Source organism: Podarcis gaigeae, assembly GCF_964106915.1.
Source record: "Podarcis gaigeae genome assembly, chromosome: 14".
NCBI lineage: Eukaryota > Metazoa > Chordata > Lepidosauria > Squamata > Lacertidae > Podarcis > Podarcis gaigeae.
Genome location: NC_139690.1, coordinates 52202355 through 52227840, shown reverse-complemented (window position 1 = coordinate 52227840; position 25486 = coordinate 52202355). Strand labels below are relative to the sequence as shown.

The window sequence follows — 25486 nt, the reverse complement described above, 5'->3', positions numbered from 1 at the left end:
GTGCAGGGAATCACTGAGTGGGCGGATCGGTTCAGGGGCAGCTTGTGGGCTGGTTAAACGGCCTCCATGGGCCGCTTCTGGCCCATGGGCCTTAGGTTGCCAACCCCTATTCCAGCCTATCAGCGAGCAGTGCCAAGGATACTTGCTTTGCCCCGGATGCTGGCAACCCACGCTTTGCCACTGCTTTCCAGGTAGACAAGACACCCGAGAAGCAAAGCCTGTGGGGCATCTGGCCTGGGAAGTGCTCCAAGGGTCACATGGAGAGGTCAGAAGAGGGAGCTTACAGCCCCCAGGCCTTGATCACACCCTGCATCTGCTGCTCACACAAGCATTGCCTTCCTCCCTGATCTTGGCAAACATCCTTCTGCAGAATAGCGCCACCGACTCGCTACCTGTCTTTCCATGGCTGCTGTATGAGCAACAAGGTTTTCCTCCCAATAATCTGTGGTGCAGTCATGACTTCGCATGATGTCTATAGCTGCATTCTGCCCCCCCCCCCAAAAAAAACCAGGAGAGGTTTACCATCTAGTGGCACAACGAGAAACTGCTAGATGCTGGGAGGTACAAAAGAACACTACTAAATGTTGCTAGATTTGAAGCATTCCCCACCCCCCATTAATCAAGCCACAATATATATATATATATTTAAAAAGGTCATTACAAAGCATTGTTTCATATTAGTTTCTGCTTAAGTATTGCTGGGTGGGATAAAGACCTGGGCAGCAAAATGCCCTGGGTGCTCTCTCGGTTTTACAAAGAGCATTCTTTCTTGCCTGAACTGAGCCTGGAATGCAGTTTGGGAGGGAAATGAGCCCCCATTGGAGGGAGAAACCCACAGGCATGTTTCCCCCCCCCCCCTTGAGGCAAACCCACTTTCCCTTCCTTGAGAGTGCCATCGTATTGGGTTTCACGATTCTTTCGTTGCCTGGAAGAGAACGCCACGAAAAAGGGAGAGTGAGTAATAATTTAATCGAAAAAGAAAAAAGAAAGCTGGCTGACAATCTAAGGAAAACAAGGTTCACACCCAAAGGGTTTGCACGCACACACCCACACACACATTGCTGCTCAATGAAAACAAACTGGAAGGTTAAGAACCAAAAAAGGCACATTACAGCTCTGTAAAAGAGGGCGGCAGTTTTGCCCAGCTTTGGTCACTTCCTCACGGGTCCCTGCAGTTCCACAAAAACCTGCCCCTCCTCCTGATGCCGAAACTGCTATTCCAGCGGCCGGGAGGTGGGAGATTACATAAAGAATTGGAGGTTGAGAGGTCTGGGATGAAGACTGAGACACAGGTGCAGGAGCTGTAGCTCAGGTGTGCAGCCACAGAGGGAGGTTTGGGGTCCTAGACTGGAATCACAACTACATGCTGGATCACAGGGCCAACCCTGGAAACAGAAAGAAGCACTCCCTTCTCCAGTGCTGCATGATAGAAGTTGCCCCGTATTTTGGAACCCCATGCTATCCATCTCCCAAGCCCCACTATGGGCTGCAGAGTGAGGCCACATTCACACCATGCATTTAGAGCGCTACAATACCACTCAGAACAGGCATGGCTTCCCTCAAAGCACTCTGGGAGCTGGGAGGAGACCACCCTCTCCCCTCGCAGACCTGTAATTCTCAGAGTGGTGCAACCATCGGAGAATTAGACCTCTGTAAGGGGGTTTCCTAACAACTCTCGGCCCCCTTAACAAACTATAGCTCCCTGGATTCTCCCTGGATTCTGTGGGGGGAAGCCCTGACTGACTGAAGTGGTACCACAGTGCAGGGTGTGAAGGCAGATGGAGAGTACCAGGAACAGGGCGGCGGATTTCGAGAGCGGCTCTGCATGTCACTTCGCCCTGGAAGAACTCGGGGAAAGCTCAAATAGTGGCCAGCTGAAGGTGGTGCGGGAGAGGGAGAAGTCATGAGAGCAGGGCTGACAGATTGTGAAGGAGGATGCAAGGCTTTGCAAGGATTGAAGCAAGATGAGCAGATGGACGTGAAGGACTGAAGGATGAAGATGCTTTCTGAGTTAACTGGCCAACACCTCTGAAACTGGAACACTCTGACCCTACTTTCGGACAAAGACAGAACAGAAGGGATAAGATTCCCCTGCTCCCAAAGAATGTCCAGCCTGCATTGGTCACTCTCTCCATTTCATGTCCCCAGAGAGAGAGAAAGAAGCGAGATCCAGAGCAGATGGTATGCCATCACCTCTGCGGAAGAGAACACAACAGTCCCACAAGCAAGGCAGCATTTAGAAGGAGTTTTTAATTAACAAAATGGTCCAGGGGAAAAGGAGGAGAGAAGGAGGTGGGGAAGAAAGGAGGGAATAAACTGTGAAGCTGGACAGGAGGGGGGAGGTTGTGTGATGGGAAGAACCCAAGAAAAGAAAAATAGAGAGAGATCGCTGCGCGTTTCTAGGAGTTGCAACCGAAAGCCCATGCGCAAGAAACTACCTGGAACCTTTGTCCGAGTAGAATAAGCCAATGTCCTTCAAATCCTTGGGCACCCAGATGTGGAGGGACTACAAGCCCCATCATCCATGACCATCGGGCCAAGCTGGCTGTGGACGATGGAAGTGGTAGTCCACCCACATCTGGGGATGGTAAGGCTGAAGAGCACTGGAAGAAGTCAAAGCACCCAGAAGCAAACTTTGCGGCTCCTCCCTTCACAGATGCCAAGTGTTATTTATGTACATGTATTTGTCTTCTAAAAAAAAAAAAAAAGAGAGAGAGAGAGAGAGAGAGAGAGAGAGAGAGAGAACCCCAGAACTCGGCAAACTTCTTCGTTATGAAGCGATCTGCTTGCTTGGCACAAGGCAGCATGCAAAGCTAGGAGGTGCCGAAGGCTGCACAGAGAGAGCAGGTTTTGGCAACAGGAACAACGACGAAAAATATATATGCATATATCCTCACAGCTAAAAGGTAAAGCAGGATTTAAAAGCCACTGAAGTGAAACCATATATTCCCCCCCCACCCTACCCCCCCCACCTCCATGGCATCAAATCAGCATTACGGCTACAATGGTTTGTGTGTGTGTTCGTTTTAAAATGACTTCAGAGTCGTCCGCCGTCCTCCCTCTTGCTCTCAGCCCGGGTCAAGGTTCATAGCAGCACAGACACAATAATCCTCCAGAGGGGTCAGGCCTGCGTCCTCGGCTTCAGGAGTGGAGTTCACAGGTCAAAGTTCAGTCCGTCCGAAGGATCATCGGGGGGTGCTCGCTGTCTTCGTCCAGCCGCAGGGTGCTGGCGTCCTCTTCCAGGCAAGCGCCACCAACCGCACCCAGGTCCTCGGTATAGGCTGGAAGATGAATGCAAAGCACAAGGTTTCAGGAGGCAGGGCACAGATACACATATGGACAGCCCACGCCAACCAGGCAGGCAGTAGGTTGGCAAAGACTACACTAGGAAATGACGCATCACATACCACAGCATTAACCCAAACACAGATACTTGAGGATCTCTTGCCATGCAGGCCTAAGCATGCTTGCAAAGAGGGAAATTCAATTTAATTCCTAGCAAATATGCTCAGGATGGCAGCCTCATGTGCTATCTCGGGAGACCCAGGTAATCAAAAAGGCTTGGCTGTCCACGGTGACACCGGGCAGTTTGGCCACAGTAGGGGTGGGTATGGCCAAGACGGAGGCTGAAGGCAGAACACAGGATGGGGCAGAGGTGGCTTCAGGGGTCAACAGCCTCTTCCCCTCCCTACCCAGAGACCCAAAGGGACTGAAGTACCCTTGGTGCAGCGCAACCCCAAGTTCCCGAAAGTGGCATTTGAACTGCTCAGCCTTTTGGGCCAAGCCACCCTGACATAGCAGCACTCTGGAATGCAGGTGGGGGAAATGAATGCTCTTTAAAATGGTCAGTTGGCTTGGGTATCCCTGTGCCCCATTTCATTTCATTTTAATACATTTATTACCATAACAATACAAGGCAGGAAGACAGGCAGGCAGGCAGGCAGGAAGGAAGCTGCCTTATACTAAGTCAGACAGTTTGTCCATCTAGCCCAGTGTAGTCCACACAGACTGGCAGCTGCTCTCCGAGGTTCCAGGCAGGGGGACCTTCTACATGCAAAGCAGCTGTCCTACCGCTAAATTACAGCCCATCCCCCAAAGACTGGATTACATAACATTCATAACATACATAACATACATTACATAACATACATAACATAACATACATAACATTCAAGCTTTGTCAACGCTTTATTCATAATAAAGGGGGATGCGATGTCTGACTTCTTGCCTCTGACAAGGAACAGAGCAACGAAAGGACCAGGCCGAGTGGCTCAAGCAGCCTTCTTGACCAGGGTGGTCTTCCTCTCCCAAGGGGCGAGTCATGCCCTATGGGGAAGGCCACGTGGAACTTGCCTCTTGTGGGCACCCCCTTTGCGGGCTCCTCACTCAGCCACCCCGGTCCCATCCTTACCGTGCCTTGTAGGCGAAGAAGGCACGTAAGTACCTTTAGTCACAGCAGTGCTGTACGTCTGTGCTACTAGCGGCCGGTCGTGCGATGCCGATTCTAGGATTTCATTGCCTGGCTCCATGCTGCCATCCAGCCTATGGGAAGAACCAGAGAGCGAACGGTGACCAATGCAATCCTTAGAAAGAAAGACTGTGTTTCTTTATGGTTTCATCTACACGTAAAATAATAAATTTTTATTTGTACCCCGCCCTCCCCATCCGGAGCTGGACTCATATAAATAATACAATATGCATAAAAACAAGTAATTGATCGATTCAAATGCAACCCAAAATTAATTCATATAAATTAAAATTAAAGTTAAAACTGGACAACTGACAATCCTCAGGTTAAATTTGAAAGCGGTTAATATTTGTCAGGTATTAACAACCTGTACAACATGAGCCTAAGGTGGAGGGGCTCACCGCACTAACGCCCCAATAGATCTGTCTCCTTCATCAGTCACGGTTTTGGATCCAGCACACAGCAAGTGGATCTCTGTGTGTCCAGCTTCCAGCCTGCTTCTGGCTCAGCTCACACACACCACTCTGGCTATGGCTCTCCTAGCAGTTGAAGGAGGGCAGGTGAAAGGCCCACCCATTTGCTCTATGGCACATTCTTTGGTTATGCAAATTATGTTTAACGGGTCAGCCAAAGCCATTGCTTAGAACAGGCATGTTCAAAGTCTGTTTTGAGGGCCTAATTCGGCCCACCGGTCAGTTTAATCTGCCCCCTGTGGCAGTCTTTTTCCTTTTAATGTTTAATAGGTTATTGTATTTTAGTGTTTTGTTGGAAGCTGCCCATAGTGGCTGGGGAAACCCAACCAGATGGGTGGGGTATACATAAAAAATTATTAAATGGTCAACAACTTTGGTTGGCCCTCACGGCCCTTCACTTCATCAAATCTGGCCCTCTTTGAAAAAAGTTTGGACACTACTGGCTTAGACAAAGGGACTGGTTTGGCAACCTTGCTCTCATGCCTTCTACCACCACAGATATAGGATCCCCTAAACTGGAAAGGATTCAGGGCATCATCCAGGCTGACCCCTCCCAACTCACGACAGTATATTTTGCTCAGCCTTGTGCTAACTTTTAAAAGTTGTTTGTAGGGCATTGGGCCTACTGTTCTGGATTATGGTTTTACATATGCTGTACACTGCCCCAACACCTTTCTTTGATGAAGGGTGGTGTACAAATATGTGACATAATTAAAACTACTATGGTAGCAAACTGTGCCTTAGAACTCACTACAGCTACCACAGCCACCTGTATGAAGGCAATGCTTCACCCTAGCTCTGAAACGGAACATCTCAAAAGAAAAAAATGGGAGCATCCCACAAGAAGGAAGGATAGGAGACTTACTTGTGCTGTTTCATCAGGGTGCATTCACCTCCCTCCTGGGGGTCCAGGTTGTACAGGTACAGGTACCCATCAGCAGCTCCTACCAGCAGCCGAGGGATCTTCTGGATTCTGCAAGTAAATCCTAGTCAAGTTTAAAAACCTTACTATGTAAGATTAAACTATGTGTGTGTGGTTTTTAAAGTTGCTGCTTTCCTCCCAGCAGCCAAGTTCACTTTACAAAGATCAGTGTAAGTCCAACTGCACAGAATGGGAGTTACTTCAGAGTAAACATGCACAGGACTTTGCTGTCAGCTGATCAATTACTGTATTTTTCGCTCCATAAGACAACTTTTTCCCTCCTAAAAAGTAAGGGGAAATGTGTGTGCGTCTTATAGAGCGAATGCAGGTGGGAGGGAGGCGGGGAAAGCCCGTCACTGACGGGCTGCCCTTCTCCCACCTCGTAGAAAAGCCAGCAAGAGCCACAACTAGCGTGTGTGTGGCTCTTGGGGGCTTTTCCCCAAGGAGGGAGAAGGGACTGATGTGGCCCGTCAGTCCCTTCTCCCTCCTTGGGGAAAAGCCCCCAAGAGCCGCAAATACGCTCCATGCAGCTCGTGAAAGGGAGTGCTGAGCAGAGTCTGGGATGCATACAGGCTCTGCTCAGCGCTCCCTTTAAATAATTTTTTTTTTTCTTGCATTCCCGTTCTTAAAACTAGGTGCGTCTTATGATCAAATGCGTCTTATGGAGCGAAAAATACAGTAAGCCTCACAGGCCTCACTATTGTGCACAAAGGAACCTGGGTTTTGTGCATTAGCCAAATACAGTATGATTGTTAAAAACAAACAAACACAGATATGTTCAGAGGTTCACGTTGCCTCCCTTTCCATCTCTACCTGTAGGGTGCTTGTGAAAGATGTGGGGAGAAGTCCCCTCCCCACCCAGCGCTCCCGTACTTACGTGGCCAATGCACAGATGTTTTTGTGCCCACAGAAAGGGAGGCGGACGGTGGCAAAGGCTCGGCCTTGGTTGAACATTTCTGTCACCTGGGCAGGCAGGTAGTTTGTGGAGACCATCAGGACTTTCCCAAAGTAACCCGTCCAAGTTGTGGGCTCTTCCTGAGGTCTGCAAGAAAGGAAGGAGAGTGGAAATTACACTTGCACCACTTAAAATATCACAAGAACAATTCTGCCATATTTGAGTATGTCTTGGCTTACAGCCACAGGCAGAAGCATAACTTCCTCTAAGCTTCAGCTGCTCTTTCAAGACATTAGCACAAGTCTTCCATTGCATTTGAGAAATAGACTGGCCTCTACAGAAAAGATGGGGCTTTCCCCGTTCTGCCTCTGGAGATGAAGATGGATCTAGCTTTACTTTATTTCCAAAGGCAGATTTATTTATTTATTTTAAAACCTTTTCTTTCATGTTCTCTCTCCACTATGTGGTTTACTAGAGCACTGCTTGCCTTGGGTTTTTGCTTCGAAACAATGTGGCCTTAAAAATTATCCTATATTTACATCAACAAGCAGCACAAATTTTAAAGAAACAGTATCATTGGTTGTTGTGTGTGCACACTGCCTTAACAGCCCAGTTCCACCCCAATTCTACGGCAAGAAAAATATTTATCAAAAGTGTTTATTATATCCTGCTTTGCTAACAAATATAGAACTTTGCTCACAACAGCTAGTAACGATTCTGAACAAGGAAGAAAAGTTCATCTATCCAGGACAATATATAAGCAAAAAGCAAGTTACCCTAGAGTCAGCATTTCAAAAGGTTGGGATTTTTTTAGCTTTAAACTGGCTCCTAAAAAGCTACCACTGTTATGACCTACTTACCACTCAGTCATGCTCAGAACAAACCCTGTGAAATCAATGAATGTGACAAAACTAAGACAACTGATTTAAATGGGTCTACAAAGCCTCAGTGACTTGCCGATCGAAAGGTCGGCGGTTCGAATCCCTGCAGCGGGGTGCGCTCCCGCTGCTCGGTCCCAGCGCCTGCCAACCTAGCAGTTCGAAAGCACCTCCGGGTGCAAGTAGATAAATAGGGACCGCTTACCAGCGGGAAGGTAAACGGCGTTTCCGTGTGCAGCTCTGGCTCGCCAGAGTAGCGATGTCACGCTGGCCACGTGACCCGGAAGTGTCTCCGGACAGCGCTGGCCCCTGGCCTCTTGAGTGAGATGGGCGCACAACCCCAGAGTCTGTCAAGACTGGCCCGTACGGGCAGGGGTACCTTTACCTTTACCTTACTCTTGGTACCCCCAACAAAAAATTAAAAATTTGGCTGTGTAATTTGGAACTAATGTGATTTGGAATTAATGTGATTTGATTGGCCTGTTAATAAAAATTATTTAAAAATAAAATAAAAAATGGGTCTACTCTTGGTATGGATTAGTTCAGGGGTGCCCAAACCTTTTTCAAAGAGGGCCAGATTTGATGAAGTGAACATGCGTGAGGACTGATGAAAGTCGATGAGCTTTTTTTTTTAGGGTTGAAGTTGTTGAGCTTCAGTCCTTGCCACGGAGGCCAGATTAAATTGACCGGTAGGCCAGTTGCGCAATTAGAGTCAGTCACGGATGACTCTGGGGTTGCAGCGCTCATCTCGCTTTACAGCTTCCGGGTCATGTGGTCAGCATGACTAAACCGCTTCTGGCGAACCAGAGCAGCACACGGAAACACCGCTTACCTTCCTGCCGGAGCAGTACCTATTTATCTACTTGCACTTTGACTTGCTTTGAACTGCTAGGTTGGCAGGAGCAGGGACCAAGCAACAGGAGCTCACCCGTCGCGGGGATTCGAACTTCTGATTGGCAAGCCCTAGGCTCAGTGGTTTAACCCATAGCACCACCCTGAAAAGGGCTTTGAACATGCCTACATTAGTTGGACACGAGCCCTATTTAACTTAGGGGCCTGATGAATAGTGGCTGAGGAGAATATTCCGAAACAAGAGAGGAACCCGGCAAATCCCCCCTTTCCAAGCCACACTGAAAGCCCTTAGCATGAGAGATAAGAGCTGGGTTGTAGCCCACCCTATGGCCACCCTGGATCTAAGTGGGCAGCTGTGGAAAGAAAGGTTTCCTTACTTCTCTTTCACAGTTTCTAATTTGAAAATGTGCACTGTCTCCGTGTTACTGGATGCGGACAGAAACATGCCGTCCATGCTGAAGGCCAAAGAGGAGATGCTCACACACCTGGAGGGAATAAGCAGAAAAGAAAACGGCCGGTCAGTTTCCACATCCCAACTGGAGGAAGAAGAGGTGGCAGCTAGACAGAGGCAACTGCTCCACATTCTACCGTGGCCTAGGTAGGGTCCCACCCATTTAACTGCTGGAGATTTCTGAGGCACCCGAAAGCTTGCTCACTGCTTCCTGCTGCAAAACAAAGGTTTTGCCCTTCTGCAAATTTTGGATTCCCTCCACCATGAAGAAACACAGCTACCTATGACACAGGTTGAACTGCTGAGGTGGGGGGAGGGACACCTCCTGCAAAGAGCAAGCTTCTGAGACTGAGCGTTTTACTTCACCTCTTCACACCCCTTCGGAATTCAAAGAGTTTCTGTCCCTCTGGAATGGAAAATACCCGGATCACCGTCCCCTGTTGGGAAAAAGGAGGTGAGAAACAAAGATTTCAATATTCAGTTTAAAATAGCTGCTGCAGAGTCCCAATATAGTTCGAGAGCAGAGGGGCTGAACCTATATAGCTCTGGCGGAGAGTTCTTTGGCTGTCTCCACCCTGTGGGCCAACTCTGATGGCAGGTCAACCTGCCTGCCTGTCAAAATTCTCTTGTGTGGGGTTCCCAAGCATGGAAATTGCAGTGGCAAGGGGTGGTAGGAGCCCTGGGCTCTGGAGGCCTCCCTAGGCTTCTCCTTTCCATCCCCAATGTTGGAGATGGAAATGGGAGAAGAGGCTGGGAAGGCTTCAAACAGCAGTTTCGATTTAATGGAAACAGTTTCCTCCTCCTTGAGCAAGGCCTGCTCCTGCCTTGTTCCAACAGAAGGAACAATCCGGAGCCCACTTCCAGCTCCTGGGTGTTCCCTTGAAGTCCCAGCCTCGCTGCTCCTGCACCATCACCTTTCACATCAGGTGCAGGGATGTGTGGCTTCTCCACAACAGCCAGTCAAGCAAAATGGGGAGGTCTGGTATGCCACCTTTGACTCACAGACCAAAGGTTCCCCACCCTGGTTATACAGGGAGGAACCAAAATGGCTGGGGTCGAAAGAGCAATTTTTAGATCCTTGGCTGTGTCCACTGGGGTTTAAAACCTTCATGCAGAACACATTCACACCATCTTTTATTTATAAGACTAAAGCTGTGCACAGCACAACGTAAGGATTGCCATAAAACCAACACCAATGGAATTAAAAACAAAACAGTAAATTAAAAGCAAACAGATTAAGAACAGACTGGTATTTATTGCCAGCAAAGACTTGGGACGACAAATGAGTTTTCAGGGGAATGATTTGTAAATCTGGGGACTGTCCCCGGGAAAGGACGTCTGGTAACCTTAATTTGAGAGGATGAGCAAGCTTGGAAAGTGTAGGACTGTCATCAACGTCACTACTGCATCGGAGAGTTTAATTCCAAGATACAGCACTGTACGTGCTGTGGGGTGGGACAGGGCAAACAGGAGGAAAGAATTCCTGCCAGGATCTGTGAGAATGCTCATCAGGAATAACATGGTGCCACTGCAGAAAAAGCCCTGACAATACAGCTATACTTTAAAAGGCGGACAGAACCCCACCTGATGAAAAGAACCAACGCACAGCTTAGCATGACAGGGTGTTCATAGCTGAAACAGCGGCTCAAGTTAGAGGGTGAGAGGTTTGTGCTGACATTCTGGATTATTCCCAAGCAGAAACACTTCAGGAAGCTTCTGGGCACTTCAACTCACTCTTTCAAAAAGCCCACACAGAAACGCTGCCTTTGTTCCCGTTCAAAACAGAAGTCAGTGTATCAGGCCCTCACCTTTTCCGACGCCGTGGCCAGTTTTGTGCCGCTCGCATCGAAAGCTAGCGCAGCCAAAGGACTGTCATGAGCAGGGATCATGTTAGCAGCTCTCTGCAGAAGAAGAAAAAAGGGGCACAAGAGCTTAGCACAGGCGCAGCCAGCACCAGACAGGGAAGATCTCCTTGGGCACAGGAGCAGGAAAGATGCTTGCGGAACCTCACCAGATTGATGGTGTCGAAGACCTGGACTTCCCCAATAGTGGCACTGCCTGGGTAGGCCAGGTAGCAGTTGTCGTTGTTTATGGACAGTGCACACAAGCCTAGGGACAGAGAGAAAAAGGGGGCATTGCCTTAGGCTACAAACACGTCAAGGAGGAACGGGAAGGGAAAGCAGCCGTCACCAAGGCTTGCAGGACAGGGTTTGGAGTTCCTGTGGGTGACAGGGAGCATTTTAAGGTGGCCTTGTGGTTGGGACTCAAGGCAGTTTGCACGGACAGCGCTGGTAAAATACAAAAAGCTAAAAACCACACAGCCTTTTCTTTTAAAAAGTCAGTTCCCCAAGGCCTGTTGGAGCAAACACTTGCCAGGAGAAGGACAACAGAGAGAGAACCAGCGCATTTATGTCTGTATTCATATGCTGCTGCCCCTTGAAGAATATGCAACCAGGAGGGTCGACTATACAAACACAAATTTAATTCTTGACTGAGCTACCCTCCTAGCAGAATTACAGCTGGGTGGTGCTTTCACTGTGTCAAAGATTATGTGTGGGAAATGGAGAATGGCCACCCTTACCTGCGGGGTTGGGGGGCGTCTCCCTGATGGTATGCAACACCTTCATGTCCCGGATGTTATGTATGTACAGAGACTCTTCTAAGCACACGATCAATCGCTGAGGAGGGAATTAAAAAAAGGAGAGGGAAGAGAATGAAGAGAAAATCCTGAAGCAGCGTAAAACCTTCGGAGTGAAGCTTCCTACAGAAGGAAGTTAGTGACTAGTGAAGGCAGTTTTAAAATCTGCCAGCCTGGATTATGTTGATTTAGAAGCGCAAGGCAAAGCCTCCTTTCCCACAACTTAGGCGAGGCAACTGTGAGCACCTGTTATTAGGAGGCCTCACCTGATCCTGACCTCAATTCAAGAATGATCCTGACTGTTCTTCGCCCTACAGGCAATGTGTGTTTGTGTTCTGGGTCAGAAGGAAGTGCAATTATCACCTTGCCCTGCACAACAAAAATATCTGTGCTCAAAATAAATAAGGGTTGATTAGAATTTCTTGCAGTCCATCAAGGGACAAAATACTAAGCAAGATTCCAAGAAAAATTCCATGATAATTATTTACTGGATTGGATCAAGTGACTGACTACTCACCAGTCACCCTGTTAAGCTAGAGCTAGTGGTGCTATGTTCTAGTCTGAGAATGGAGGCCTGGAAAACAGGCACTTGCCTGGTTGCTATCAGAAAGCAAAACCTGCCTCCAGGGAAATTTTACCAAAGTATCCCCTCTGCTTCCAATGCCTCTGATGCCACAAAAATCACTTAACGAAACGATGCATGGCCGGTGTGAGCATGTCACAGGGACAGGAGGAAATTCATCTGCATAAGTCTCTACCTGCAGCATCTGAGTCCAGAAACAGGGTCAACACCTATTTTGCTGTCTTCACTGTACATAGAAAACTAGCATATAATATTGCTCTTATAGGTTAGCTTTCTATGAGATATATAGTTTTTTGTTTGTTTGGTGCAAGGAGAAGCGTTCAAGTCACAAGAGGCCCCTGTCAGCAGCATAGGTGTGTCCAGAAAAAGAAGTTTTACTGTCCCTTCTACTGTTAGAAAGAACCAGTGCCACAAAACCCACCCACTTGTGACCACAGTTTCAAACTTATTCCTAGACACTGGACTGACCACAAATAAATAGGCCTTTTGTCCTTTATGCTTTAAATTTCTGATTCTTTGTTTTCTTTCTTTTTGTTACGGTTGCTCTTTTCTGTTGTTGCTGTGGTTTGTATCCCGCCTTTCCTCCAAGGAGTTCAAGGTGCCTGACATAGTTCTCCTCCCTATTTTATCTATACAACAACCCTGCGAGGTAGGGTAGACTGAGACCAAGGTCACCCAGTGAGCTTCTTGACCAAGTGGGGATCTGAACTCTGGTTAACCAAATCAATAAAATACTAAATATGAATGAAAAACAAAAGAAGCCTGAGATGACACAAAAGCATCACAACTCACCTGCCTGTTAAGCTTGACAGCCAGGATTGTATTGGAATAGCTGTAGTTGCAAATCTCTGTCCCCTTCTTGAAGTGGCAAACTTTCAGCTTGCGGGGGGCTTTGAGGCTCACTATGGCCACCAAGCTACTGGAAAAGAGCCTCTCCACAATGCACACATCTTCTGTGTCAGCTGCAGGGGTGGAAAGGAGAGATGTAGCAAAAAGTTGACAAAATGAAGGATGAAGGTGTGCAAAGGAGCTGTTCACACAGCAAATCAGAATTTCAAGTCACTCCTCTTGCTGCTGACCTGCCCTGTTCTCCTGCCTCATCTGCCTGCACCGCCCACCCCAGAACCAGCAAAAGCAACGACGCAACACGATTCAAAAAACAGTAATTAAGAGTCATACCCCCTTCTTAATGTGTCTGGAGACGCTGCGGTTTCAAAACTGTATTCAGGTGAACCTTAGGGTTCCCTGGAACCTTTTGAGGGTATAGAGTGGTACCTCAGGTTACATACACTTCAGGTTACAGACTCCGCTAACCCAGAAATAGTACCTCAGGTTAAGAACTTTGCTTCAGGATAAGAACAGAAATCGTGCTCTGGTGGCGCGGCGGCAGCAGGAGGCCCCATTAGCTAAAGTGGTGCTTCAGGTTAAGAACAGTTTCAGGTTAAGAAGGGAGCTCCGGAACGAATTAAGTACTTAACCCGAGGTACCACTGTAGTCATTTTTGACAAGCTTTGCTGAAAGAACTTTGCAATTTGCAGTTGCTGAGCATGTTCTGTGTCACCCTATCCATTCACAATGGAGACGCCCCGTAAGCCTGGCTGTGGCCCGACATCCTCCAGAGTCATCCCCTCCCCCTGCAAAAAAAATGTCAGGTGGCCTGTAAGGCATCTCATCCTGATGCAGAACTCCAAAGCTTGAGCATCCCCAGGATATGGCTCTCCAGGAAAGAGAAGCCTCCCCACTGCTTTAAGAAATTGGTTCCACTGTTCAACTACTCTCACCATCAAGAAGAGTCTCCTAATATTCAACCGAAATCCAGCCTCCTGTCACTTAAACCCATTAGACTCCTCTGTGGCATGGACAGTGGCTGATCAGATGGCAAGTCTATATGCAAAGGACTCCCTGAGGGAAGGGAAATCTGAAAACCATTTGCTGACAAATGGGGGCTAACCGTAAAATGCTCATATCAGATTGCTAGTGTGTACACTTACAAAGAAACTCCATGGAAATCAAATGGGACATACCGTATTTTTCGCTCTATAAGACGCACCAGACCACAAGACGCACCTAGTTTTTGGAGGAGGAAAACAAGAAAAAAAAATTCTGAATCTCAGAAGCCAGAACAGCAAAAGGGATAGCTGCGCAATGAAAGCAGCAATCCCTCTTGCTGTTCTGGCTTCTGGGATAGCTACGCAGCCTGCATTCGCTCCATAAGACGCACACACATTTCCCCTTACTTTTTAGGAGGGAAAAAGTGAGTCTTATAGAGCAAAAAATACGGTACTCTCAAGAAAGTGTGCCTAGGATCAAGGTGTTAAGATTGCTCCTAAAGGTCTCCCATCCAAAACTTTAGGCACGTCTGGTAACAATTACCTTATTTTTCTATTTAAAGAGGCACAGGGTTTGAGGGAGAGAGACTGAACTGGGTGAGAACATGCAGGTGCTTGACTAAACTACAGCTGGCTAGAGCTTCGCTCTTCCCTGAGGATCAATAGATTGACACATCCGAGGCTAGGCTGGCTGTAAATAGACCTTAATATTACAGCAGGAAGAGCAAAGCTGCTAAGTGGGGGAAGACAACAGAACGGGAGGGAGCCCAACCTTCTGCTTGCTGAAGATGAGCAAGCTGTAAATAAAGAGCCTGCTAAAAGCATGTGCCATGGAACAGATTTCAAGCAGCTACGGAGGCTTCCTGGCCAGAACCATTAGTATAAATCTTAACTGTATCAAGCGGTGCAACGGTTGACATTTGCCAACTAGGAAAACTGCCAGAAGTTAAAGCCTGAAGGGGTTCTGGTTCATCTACTGGGTCTATCAAGCAAGCGGCGCCATTTCCATTACCAAGGGCAATTCACTCCTTTCAGACTCTCTGCTCCAAAAGCTGAGCGAAAATGAAAAAAAGACGACAAACTGTACTTGTGTGATTTAGTGGGTGGATTTCCCCACACTAAGCAGAGGTGTGAGTTGGGGGGCGGCGGCTCATCAATTCCTAATCAATGCCTGCCCATCAAATGAGGCAAAACACACCCAATTTACCCAGCAGAGTGAAACACAAACAACGGCACCATGCAGGGATTTTGTCCTTTAGGACAGTACCACACTTTTGTGTGACAAGTTTGTTTTCTGCACAAAACACACGTTGCAGGGTGTGGTACAACCATGTCTCTTAGGTACATGTATATGCCCGTATGTTGTCACGGTTTGCGCTTGCTCTGGGAAAACATCTGTGTACAAACGGCAAACGTGTTTTCCCATGTAAATTACAAAGCCATCCTTGAACTTGGGTACCTTTGCACCAATGTTCAAAGAGCTGAGCGCGATTCATCTCGTATTCCTGCACAACTACATAAAATGCTTGGTAATGTGAGAAGATACCAATGCTCCAGCCAAGGCCACACCGTGCAGCCAGATGTCCTTTGTGCTGAAAATGGGTGGGGTAATGTCAAAAACACATTGGGGGAGCAAACAGCATAAGACACCCAAAAGGTGGCAAGAGGGGACAGAGGGGAACAGAAACTGTTTTTAATATTCAGTTGGAAGCCGCCCAGAGTGGCTGGAGAAACCCAGTCAGATGGGCGGGGTATAAATAAATTAATAATAATAATAATAATAATTATACTCCCCTCCACCCTCTGTTCAGAATCAAAGCTTCCAAGTCAGGAAGAACTCAAGACACACATCACAAATAACTTGAGAGTCACATTTCTTCTGGTTTGATGCAAAGCATGACGTGAGTTGTGAAAAGGCAAATGAGACCTCCCAGTTGGAGAAAGGCTGGGTCTGGTGGTTGAGCCACATGGACACAAGCTAGGAACACATTTGTGCCAGAAAAGGGGGAGTTAGGACCCAGGGATGTTGAGCTGTTCACATGGGGCTAGGGCAGCATGTAAATGGACTAATTGCAGATCATGGGAATGCAGAATGAAGAATCTGCTGAACCCATGCTGAGGCCAAGTCATTTTTATTTTTTTTAATGAAGGTGCAGAGTTGGGCAGAAGCAAGCCACCGTTGACCCCCATTAATCACAGATGCATCGTCTTCTTGGAAGTGGCAGAGCTGCCACAGGGACCCCAATATACCACTTGTGGTTTATTATCTCTCACTGAAGTCATGAACCACAACCCTGTAGGACAGGTTCGCTGCTTGCCAGAAGTGCAACAGCAGCTGCCCCCAGCAGCCGGCACCAATTGGAATTCTGCCTGCAGTCAGCAATGCAATGTTGAAGATCTTGCATGTGCTGGGGCTAGAGACTACCATTTTAGGTGGCCCAAACATCTCTCTCTCCCTCTTTTGCTTTGGAGGCTTCTGGAATAAGAGATGCAAAGAGAATACAAGCTCGGATGTTTGGGGTCAAGGAGCTGGCTGCTGTCCTTGCAGCTAGGAGGGCAAGCCCAGGGATCAAGTCAATTAGGTAAGTAAGGCTACTAGAGCAGGGGGCAGTCAATTGGAGGAGGAGATGGATTCTTCCCAGAAACTATCTGCTCAGTCCAAAATGTGACCACAACATAAAGATGGAAGAGGGCATGGGGTGGGGTAGAAGGGGAATTAAAATATACACTTACTGCATTCATAGATCTGCTCCAGTTTATCCACAGAAGAAAGGGAGAAGAATTTGTAACCTGATTTGCTGCCAACAGCTAAGGACCTGCAAAGCAAGACATGAGGTCAATGAAACATGGGAACGGAACAAACTCGCCGTTTCACACAGAAAACCAAGCAGCAACCTCCACCAACCTGATGCCCTCCCGGAAGTATTGGACTATATCAGCCCCAGTGAAAGTGGCTGTGCTCACTGGGGCCGGTGAGAGTCATGCCCAAATTATCCAGAGGGCACCAGGTTGGCAAAGATTGCAACAGAGCACCCCAAGCTCTCTCACAAGCACGTTCAACTTCACAGTTTGTCCGGGATCATCACGTGCTCACCAATTTCATCATCCAAGTACGTGGCTGCTTGCAAAACCAAAATAGCAGCCCCCTTCTTTTCTTTATTTGCCTTACTGCAGAAATAAATGCAGACCAAGGTTCAAAAAGAGCATGCTGCAAGAAGCAGTAAGAGCTGAACACAGAACTATGTGCATATTGATAATGGCTGTGTGATTTGTTTGCACCCGTAAGATAGTGCTTTCTTTGCATACTGGATTCCTGGCTTGGGGCAAATTGTTTCTCTTTGAGTGGCCTGGGGAGGGGGAGAAACTTAAGTGCTTGCTTTTTCCAAAGTTATTGCTAAGGCATGTCCTCAAGAGAGTTATGAGATTGACCAGACCAAATAACTGACACATGAACACAAATCACATGACAATTCATTTCCCCTTAAGAGACACAACTCTTTGGGGAAGCTGAAATGCTTAGTTGTAATGTGCGCCACGTAGCGAAAGCCTTTATTTTTAAGGCATTTGTTGTTCTGAGGTTTGTGCAACTTGCACTGCCCATTGTCAATTGTATCAGACGCTAAATCAAATGACCAAACCCCACAACAAGCTGTTGCGCTGATGACCTAGCAAAAAGGCCTGATTTTTGGAGAGCCAAGTGGATCAGCGATAATCCTGTCATTTAGAAGCTGGGGATAGCAAGCAGAGAAGCACTGTGTCATTTTTATTACCTGCCGGGGAAATCACTCACTTCAACTTGGCGTGCCTGTGCATTTTCTTGCACTGGAGGTCACATAAAAGAGCTGCATGTTGTTTTGACAGGCAATTCAAATAGACATAGTGTTTTCTGCAGCAAAAAAAGGGGAATGGAAGGTGGAATCCAGAAGGTGTTGTGTACACAATGTGACAAAAGCACAACTGCCTCAATCCATATATAGCCCTCTTGTTCACACAACAAAATGTGGAGGGAATTTTTTTTTTTTTGGGGGGGGAGGACAGAACCCCGGCCTTGCCCCTGTTTCCTAACAGAAGGCTGAACCTATCAGTGAAAGCTGCTTCACACTATGTCAGACCTTTGGGTCTGTCTCGCTCAGTACTGTCTCCACTGACTGGCAAGAGGACGCACGTTCAACCCAGTCTGTAGCTCACGTTGGCACGCCCTGTTCCCTGTCCTGTTAGGGATGTGAACTTCCCTCTACAAGTATGTACCTAGGGGGATCGAGGCAAACATCTTGCTATGGCCTTCTCCTAAAGCAGGCACATCCAACGTCCAAGAGACTGCGATCTACTCCCATTATAAAAAACTGGCAGTGATCTACCGTTGGATTGACCAGAGTTGTTGAGGTTCAATCGACCAGGGACACCCCATGATCGACCAGTAGATCGCGATCGACCAGTAAGACATCCCTGTCCTAAAGGACTAGGGATTCTGGTGTTCATGCTATAATTCTGCCCACTTTCCATCTCTCCCCGCCCCTCCTTAGGATCTCTGAGCTAGCAATGACATCGTGCTGCCTCTGAGAACAGCAGCTACGAAGAGAAAATGAAACAGGGGGAGGGGGGAATTGTTCATGCAACACCCAGCCCCCATTTTGAGGTCTGATTGGAAGAACTGACTTGAAAGATAAACAGCCTCTTCCTGTGCCATTATCCTTCCAAACAGCACCAAAGATCGATTACTAACATGCTGTGATATGTGGTTGTAAATAATTAAGACTACACTTGTCAGAAGACAAAACACACACTGTGGTTGTAAAACACTTCCTTTGAGCATCTTCCACAAGTCTCTCAACAGCAGGTACTCTGCGCATGAGGAGGAGGCTCAGGATCTGCTGGCAGATCTCTGGGTAATTTGTCACAGGTGGGCAAGACTCCAAATGTTTTAAACGACAGCAACTTTCCCCACCAAATTAGGCTGCTGACCTGAAGAAAGCAAACCATGAGTAGACTTATAGGTGAAAGGACTGAGTTTGGTCCAGTTCAGTTCTGGTACTAAATACAAATTCCTGGGCTCAGAAAATGCTCAGAAGTATCCTGTTCTAACTGAACATCCTTTGCACCTAGCTCTGGTTGGTAAATATTGAGGTTCTCGTTTTAAAAAACATACACTAAGCATATCTGACAAGCCTCAAATAAAGGTAAAGGTAAAGGGACCCCTGATCATTAGGTCCAGTCGTGGCCGACTCTGGGGTTGCGGCGTTCATCCCACTTTATTGGCCGAGGGAGCCGGCGTACAGCTTCCGGGTCATGTGGCCAGCATGACTAAGCCACTTCTGGAGAACCAGGGCAGCGCACGGAAACGCTGTTTACCTTCCCGACGGAGCAGTACCTATTTATCTACTTGCACTTTGACGTGCTTCCAAATTGCTAGGTTGGCAGGAGCAGGGACCGAGCAACGGGAGCTCACCCCGTTGCGGGGATTCGAACTGCCGACCTTCTGATCAGCAAGTCCTATGCTCTGTGGTTTAACCCACATCGCCACCCGTGTCCCACTAAGCCTCAAATATATTATTATTATTATTATTAATGTGATAAGTGGGACTGTGGCATTCTGCATACAAGACCAGAGTACAATGTAAGAACAAGAGACCACAACATTTCTTTCAAGATAACCCCTACATCCACCTGAAACAGAACACTGTTCTTCATATCAAAACCCTTCTTTTTATTGTTGCTCAAGATGTACTCAGTGATGGGGAATTTATCAACAATAATCACAGAAATCAATTCTTTCACTCCACACACTTTTATTTCAGTGTGAACATACAGCAAATGATATCCACAAACCTCTGTACCACAACAGGAAGGTCTCGTTTCACATTCCTGCAATGAAAGGGGGGGGGGGCAGAGCTCTGCCTAATCATAAATTCAGTGCTTTTATTTAAATAAGTCCACACCATAGTGCTAAAATTCCCAAGTTTTGTCACTTACATTTTCTGTCATTTAGTTTTATCTACAGTACTAGTGTGTTTTGTGCAGGGGTTAAGATGGTGCAACTATGCAAAAACACATATACCAGAACCCATGTGTGCAATTTATCTGCAAGATCTCAACCAGCTGGCTTTCAGTCACGCAAGGTTGAAATCACACAAGTTAATTGCGTGCAATGTGCGATCATAGTATATTTAATATCAGTGTACTGGGCCGCAGAATTTACTTCTCTCTAGGGATATGAACTCGGATCACTTTCTTTCACAGGGAGAGCGGTTTTCTATTACACACACTGACTAAAGAATTTCATACACTGGCCAGACTATGCAAGCCTATTTGTGAAAAGGTTGTGGTGGGAAGGAGTCAAGAGAGCCAAGCTTTTGAGGAAACGATCAGGCTACTAGACCTTTGGGCCCTTCGATCTCAGCGAGCCACCCAGCATCAAGGAAAGGAATTTTGTGTGGCTTCCCTTGTACACAAAGGAAGCAGTCATTCCAAAAACAGCCTAACGACACAGCTCTCCTGATCATTTCCTCTTATTCACTTCCCACGGGTGATGCTCCTCCCTGCAAAATGGCCTATTTATCACTGCCCCATCAATTGCCTCTTAAGCATTTCAAAACCCTCGCACTACATACTCAGACTTCTTTCCCATGCACTTCAGTGTGAGCCCTACTTTGAATTCAAGAGGCAAGAACTCTGCAGTGCTTCAGCTTGCTTCTGCTCCCATTATAGGAAGTCCCACACCCCCACACCAACACCAGGCCCAGAAAGCCACAAATTTGGGGACAAGGAGAAGGAAAGGGGAGACCCGGGGATACACACACACACCGTCTTTGATTTGGGGGTGGTTATGCCAAATTTATATATACAAAGAATAAGAGCTTGATTACAGCAGGGATGTGGCCCTCCAGATGTTGCTGCATTCAGACTCCCATCAGCCCTAGGTAGCATGGCCAATGGGAGCTGTGGACCAGCAACACCTGGAAAGCCACAGATGTCCCATTCCTGACTTACTCCAAAGCTAGTTGCTTAGAATTACAGGGTAAGGTTCGTTAACAAAGCAGGGCTGACTTCTGAGTAAACATTAGGGCCCTCTCTCCCCCCTGAAGGCTAACTGCATCAGGGCAGTGGGTGTCTTCCAGGAAAAACTACTGGGTGTCCACTGACTTCAATGCACCTAATGTTTGAGCACTGTCCACACAAGAGAGGTGTGATAACTCTACTGCAGTCCAAAAACATCTGGAGGGCCCCAGGTTGGCAAAGGTTGCCTTGAAATGGACAGAGCATCTCTTACACTCTTCATACCAAAGGCCTTCATACTATGTTCCAGGAAACCCTGAGGTTCTTGGGAAGCTCAATGTAAGTTTCTCAGTGAGTGGATCAGAGAGGCTGCTCTGAAACAGAAAAGGCTTGCCCCCTACGACACCCACCCCCACATCCCTTACCCGGTGCAGCAGCAGGAGTGCAGGGCATATTCTAGGCCACACACTCATGGGACTTGTGGGGAAGTCTAACAAGCCTGGGACCCCACCCCCAGGCCTTAACACAAGACTGCAAAGAGTAGACAAGTCAGGGCTAAATGGATCAAACCTCTGACTCAGTATAAAAAGCAGTTTCATATCCCCAAGAAAGGTTGCTTTGGGGATTGCAGCTGAATCCAAACTGGGATTACTCAGAACTGTACCTGAAGTGCTTGCCAAGGACTTCAAACCCCTCCTCAAAGCCTTCCCAGTGAAGTTTTCATACTGCAATTAAACTGAACCTAGGTATGCGTAAGTGCAACATGGCATATTCTGCCTACCCTTCCTCTGGGAATTATTAGTTTACGAACCAACTTTTCTCCAAGGAGCACAAGGCAGCATACACAGTTTGCCCCCCCTCCCCCTGCGCACACTTTTATCCTTACAACAATCCTGTGAGATAAGACTGAGAGGTAGTGACTGACTTGATGCCACCTGGTAAGCTCTATAGACAAGTGGGGCTTTAAACTTGGTCTCCCCAGTCCTTCCCAGCCCAAAATTTTAACCACTACACCACAGTGGCCCTTGTGTTATCCTCTATATTGTAAACTCGAGGCACAGACCCATCCTTTCATTCTTTTTGAAGTGCTAGAACCCACTGGGTTCTATGGGATCTGCTCTCATTGCAGGCATCAAGAAAGAGTTCCACTTCACCACCACCAATCCCTCATTCTCCACCTGCCCAGACCATGAGTCGTGATCTTTTCTCCACCAGCACCTTTCCAAAGCAGTCTTCAGTGAGACACACTGAAGATTTAGCAGTCTCCCTCTTATGATCCCCAGCAACTTGCTTCTAAGCAAGCGTGCCTAGAACTGCAGATATGGTGTATGCTTACTCAGCAGTAAGTCCCACTGAAATCCTGAACTGGCAAGTACACACAACTGTATGTGTGTGCGCGTGCAAACACACACACACACACACACACACCCCAACACATGGTTGGGAAAGGTAGTTAAGTGAGTTCAGAGGGAAATGAAATGAAAAAAGGACATACAGGGACAATTACAACATAGCTACAGTGACCAATTAACAAGGCAGGTTTGGCAACAGCATGAACAGCTTGGCAGTGGTTATCTCTCACCCACCTGAGATCCCTAAATAAAACAGTGGCCATCTGAATAACTTGGTAAACTCCCAGTCACTCACAGAATTGGCCAGATTCAGATTTATTTGCGTTCAGTCATCAGAATGTTACTAAGCAAAAGTTAACAAAGGGAGCAATATACTTTTATGAAAGTAGCACAGCAACATGTATAAAAAAAATAAAAAGGACAGAGTAAGAGACACAAACCTAATAACATACCTTATGAACATTAAAATTGTTAACCTCCATGGCAAACCACAACATTTATCTGTAAGGCTAGGATTAACACACATTAAAAAGGATAATCTGAATCTTTCAGGAAAGACACAGCAACCTCCTTTAAAAGAAAAGAAAGGAATTATCCAGAACTCTTCATTATGCTAGATCAACCTTCCCCTCTACCTGGTGCTCTCGAGATGTTGGCCGATGGGACTTGCAGTCCAAAACATCTGGAGAGAATCAAGTAGGGTAAGCTAGCTGGTAAATATGGCACCAGCAGCAGCCAACTTTGAAGGCAATGATTACAAAATCCAATATACCATGTGAATTCTTACTTCACTCAAAATATGAACACTGCATAGCAACACTGGTGCAATGGTTGAGCACTGGACCAGGACATGGGAGAAACTGGGGCTCGACTCCCCAGTCAAGAATCTGGCTGGGTGTGACAATGGAAGCCAGTCAACTGTCTCTCAGCCTGAACTACCTCACAGGGCTGTTGTGGGGATTAAATGGGAAGAGGCAGAACTACGAATGTTGCCACCTTGAGCTCCATGGAGAAAAAGGTGGGATATAGATTAAATGAATAAATAATAATAATAATACAGGATCAGACCAGAACCTGGGAAAGAGTGGGTTCGAATCTTCATTCAGCCATGAAGCTCACTGGGAGCGACCTTGGAAGCCAGCCAACTGTCGTCCCCCCTTTGTCTAACCTACTCACAACTAGATAGCTCAGTTGGTTAGAGCCTGGTGCTGATAACAACAAGGTCGCAGGTTCAATCCCCACAAAGCCCCTGCGAATACCTGCATTGCAGTGGGTTAAACTAGATGATCCTCAGCGTCCCTACAATTCTACTTCCCAGGGGTGTTGTGAGGATAAAAAGGAAAGGCAGTGGGAACCATAATACACCTGGCTTGATCTCCTTGGATTTGTTTAAAAAGAAAGAAAACAATAAAAATAAACTAAGAAACAAATAAATCCTGGGTGTGCATGCCTTCTCTTCCTCCCACCACGGCCTCATTTAGGGACATTTCTTCTCCAAACTCTCCCTCTTTCAAAGGAATATACACTGCACATTTAAAACAGCATAATTAACAAGATATAACATATTACCATAAGCATAGGACATATCTGCTGTCACTGCCAACCCACGTCTGTGGAATGCTCTCCCCAGGGAAGTCTGCCTGGCGCCTTCATCATGCACCTTTAGGCGCCGGGCAAAAACGTTTCTTTTTAACCAGGCCTTTGGTTGACCTGACTGACATCCTATACTTTTTAAAAATGTGGCTCTTTCTGGGGGGAGGGGGTGTTATTGGGTTATTGTTTTTCTTTTGATTTTATATACTGTATTGCCATCTTTCTTTGTGAACCGCCCAGAAACCTATAGGTATAAGGCGGTATATAAATTCAAACAACAACAACAACAATAATAATAGCAATAAAAATAATAATAATGCGTGCAGGATCTCAGGTATAGCCACTCAGGAACGCGCACGCGCAATACCGGGGCTCCAGGTGGGGGATCCTCCCCCGCCCCCGCCCCCCCCCCCGTTTTCGAACCTTCGCCTCCCCCCTCCTTCCTCTCCCCCCCCCCGCGTTCTCTCTCGGCCACGCCCCCTCCCCCTCTGGCCTTACGTGTTGTCCTGGTTGAAGTTGGCGAAGAGCAGTTGGCCGGCGCCGGCCTCGCCGCTCTGACTGGCCAAGTTCATGGCTCTCCCTGGCGGCGGCGGCGCCCCCCCCCCCGTCCCCGGCCGGCGGGAGGGCAGCGGAAAGAGGCCTGTCAGCCTCGACGGCTCGCGGCCCCGCTCGGCTCCGGCCGCCTCCTCATCCCTCTCAGCGGCGCCTTGTTTACGCTCCGGTAGTGGCCGGAGCCTTCAGCGCGCCTGCGCCAACCCGCCTACTTCCCTCCTCGCCGCGGCGAAAGCGGGCCGCCATTGGCGGCGCTTCCCGACCGGCCACCGTAGCGCCCGTGCGCCTGCGCCATTTCCCGGAGAGAGGCGGGGGACGGGACGGGACGAGGGCTCGCGCGTGCGCCGTACGGTGCGGGAGGTCTTTCTGCGCGCGCGCAGTGCAGCTTCCCGCGACTGTTGGGTTTTGGCGCGAAAGGGTTTCTCTCTCTCGAGGCGCCTGAGGGGAATTTTTAGAAACACACAAAACGAGGCAAAAAAGGCAGAAGTTTGAGAAAGAAGCCAGCTTAGGGAGCCCCACATAATCAAATAAGGACATTTCAAATCAGCAACTATTTATTACTCAGTATTTCTTTAAAAAGCACTGCTTTTTAAAAATAATAATAAAGAGACAAAAGTAATAATAATAATAATAATTTTTTATTTATACCCCTGGTTCAGAAAACCGGGCTCAGGGCAGCTAACAACAAATTTAAAACACTTAATTGATGCAACAAACAACAGCATAAAATACAATATGAAATGTGAATAACAATAAATTCAGAATTCAAAAATCAATTCAGGGGGAAATCCATCCAATAAACATTAGATTATCACCAGGGCGAGCTGGCTAAATTAATCCTATTTGGGCCAGCGAGGAATATATACGTAACCACAAACATTTCATTGAACCAACAGGGTATTCCTTTTATTTATTTCAGAAATAAATAGGCACCAGGCAATTTCATAAAATACCATATTTTTTGCCTGACGTTTGAATGTAGTAAGCAAACTGCTTAATGGATTTCC

General features: G+C 47.3%; 1 protein-coding gene across 2 annotated transcripts; it reads right to left on the bottom strand.

Annotated features, from left to right (window-relative positions):
• Positions 1-950: 950 nt before the first annotated feature.
• WIPI2 (WD repeat domain, phosphoinositide interacting 2) lies at positions 951-24761 on the bottom strand. 2 transcript variants are annotated; one of them, XM_083711667.1, is made up of 12 exons: positions 24426-24761; positions 16723-16805; positions 12953-13122; positions 11521-11617; positions 10951-11048; positions 10748-10840; positions 9306-9376; positions 8866-8973; positions 6741-6905; positions 5807-5914; positions 4412-4542; positions 951-3281 (listed from the first exon to the last, which is right to left on the bottom strand). In XM_083711667.1, the coding sequence occupies exons 1-12, from the start codon at positions 24497-24499 to the stop codon at positions 3169-3171; spliced, it is 1311 nt and encodes a 436-aa protein (XP_083567793.1). In that variant the 5' UTR covers positions 24500-24761; the 3' UTR covers positions 951-3168. The 2 variants fall into 2 exon arrangements, with proteins under 2 accessions (XP_083567793.1, XP_083567794.1); XM_083711668.1 differs by having other exon boundaries at positions 4445-4542; positions 24426-24747.
• Positions 24762-25486: the final 725 nt, after the last annotated feature.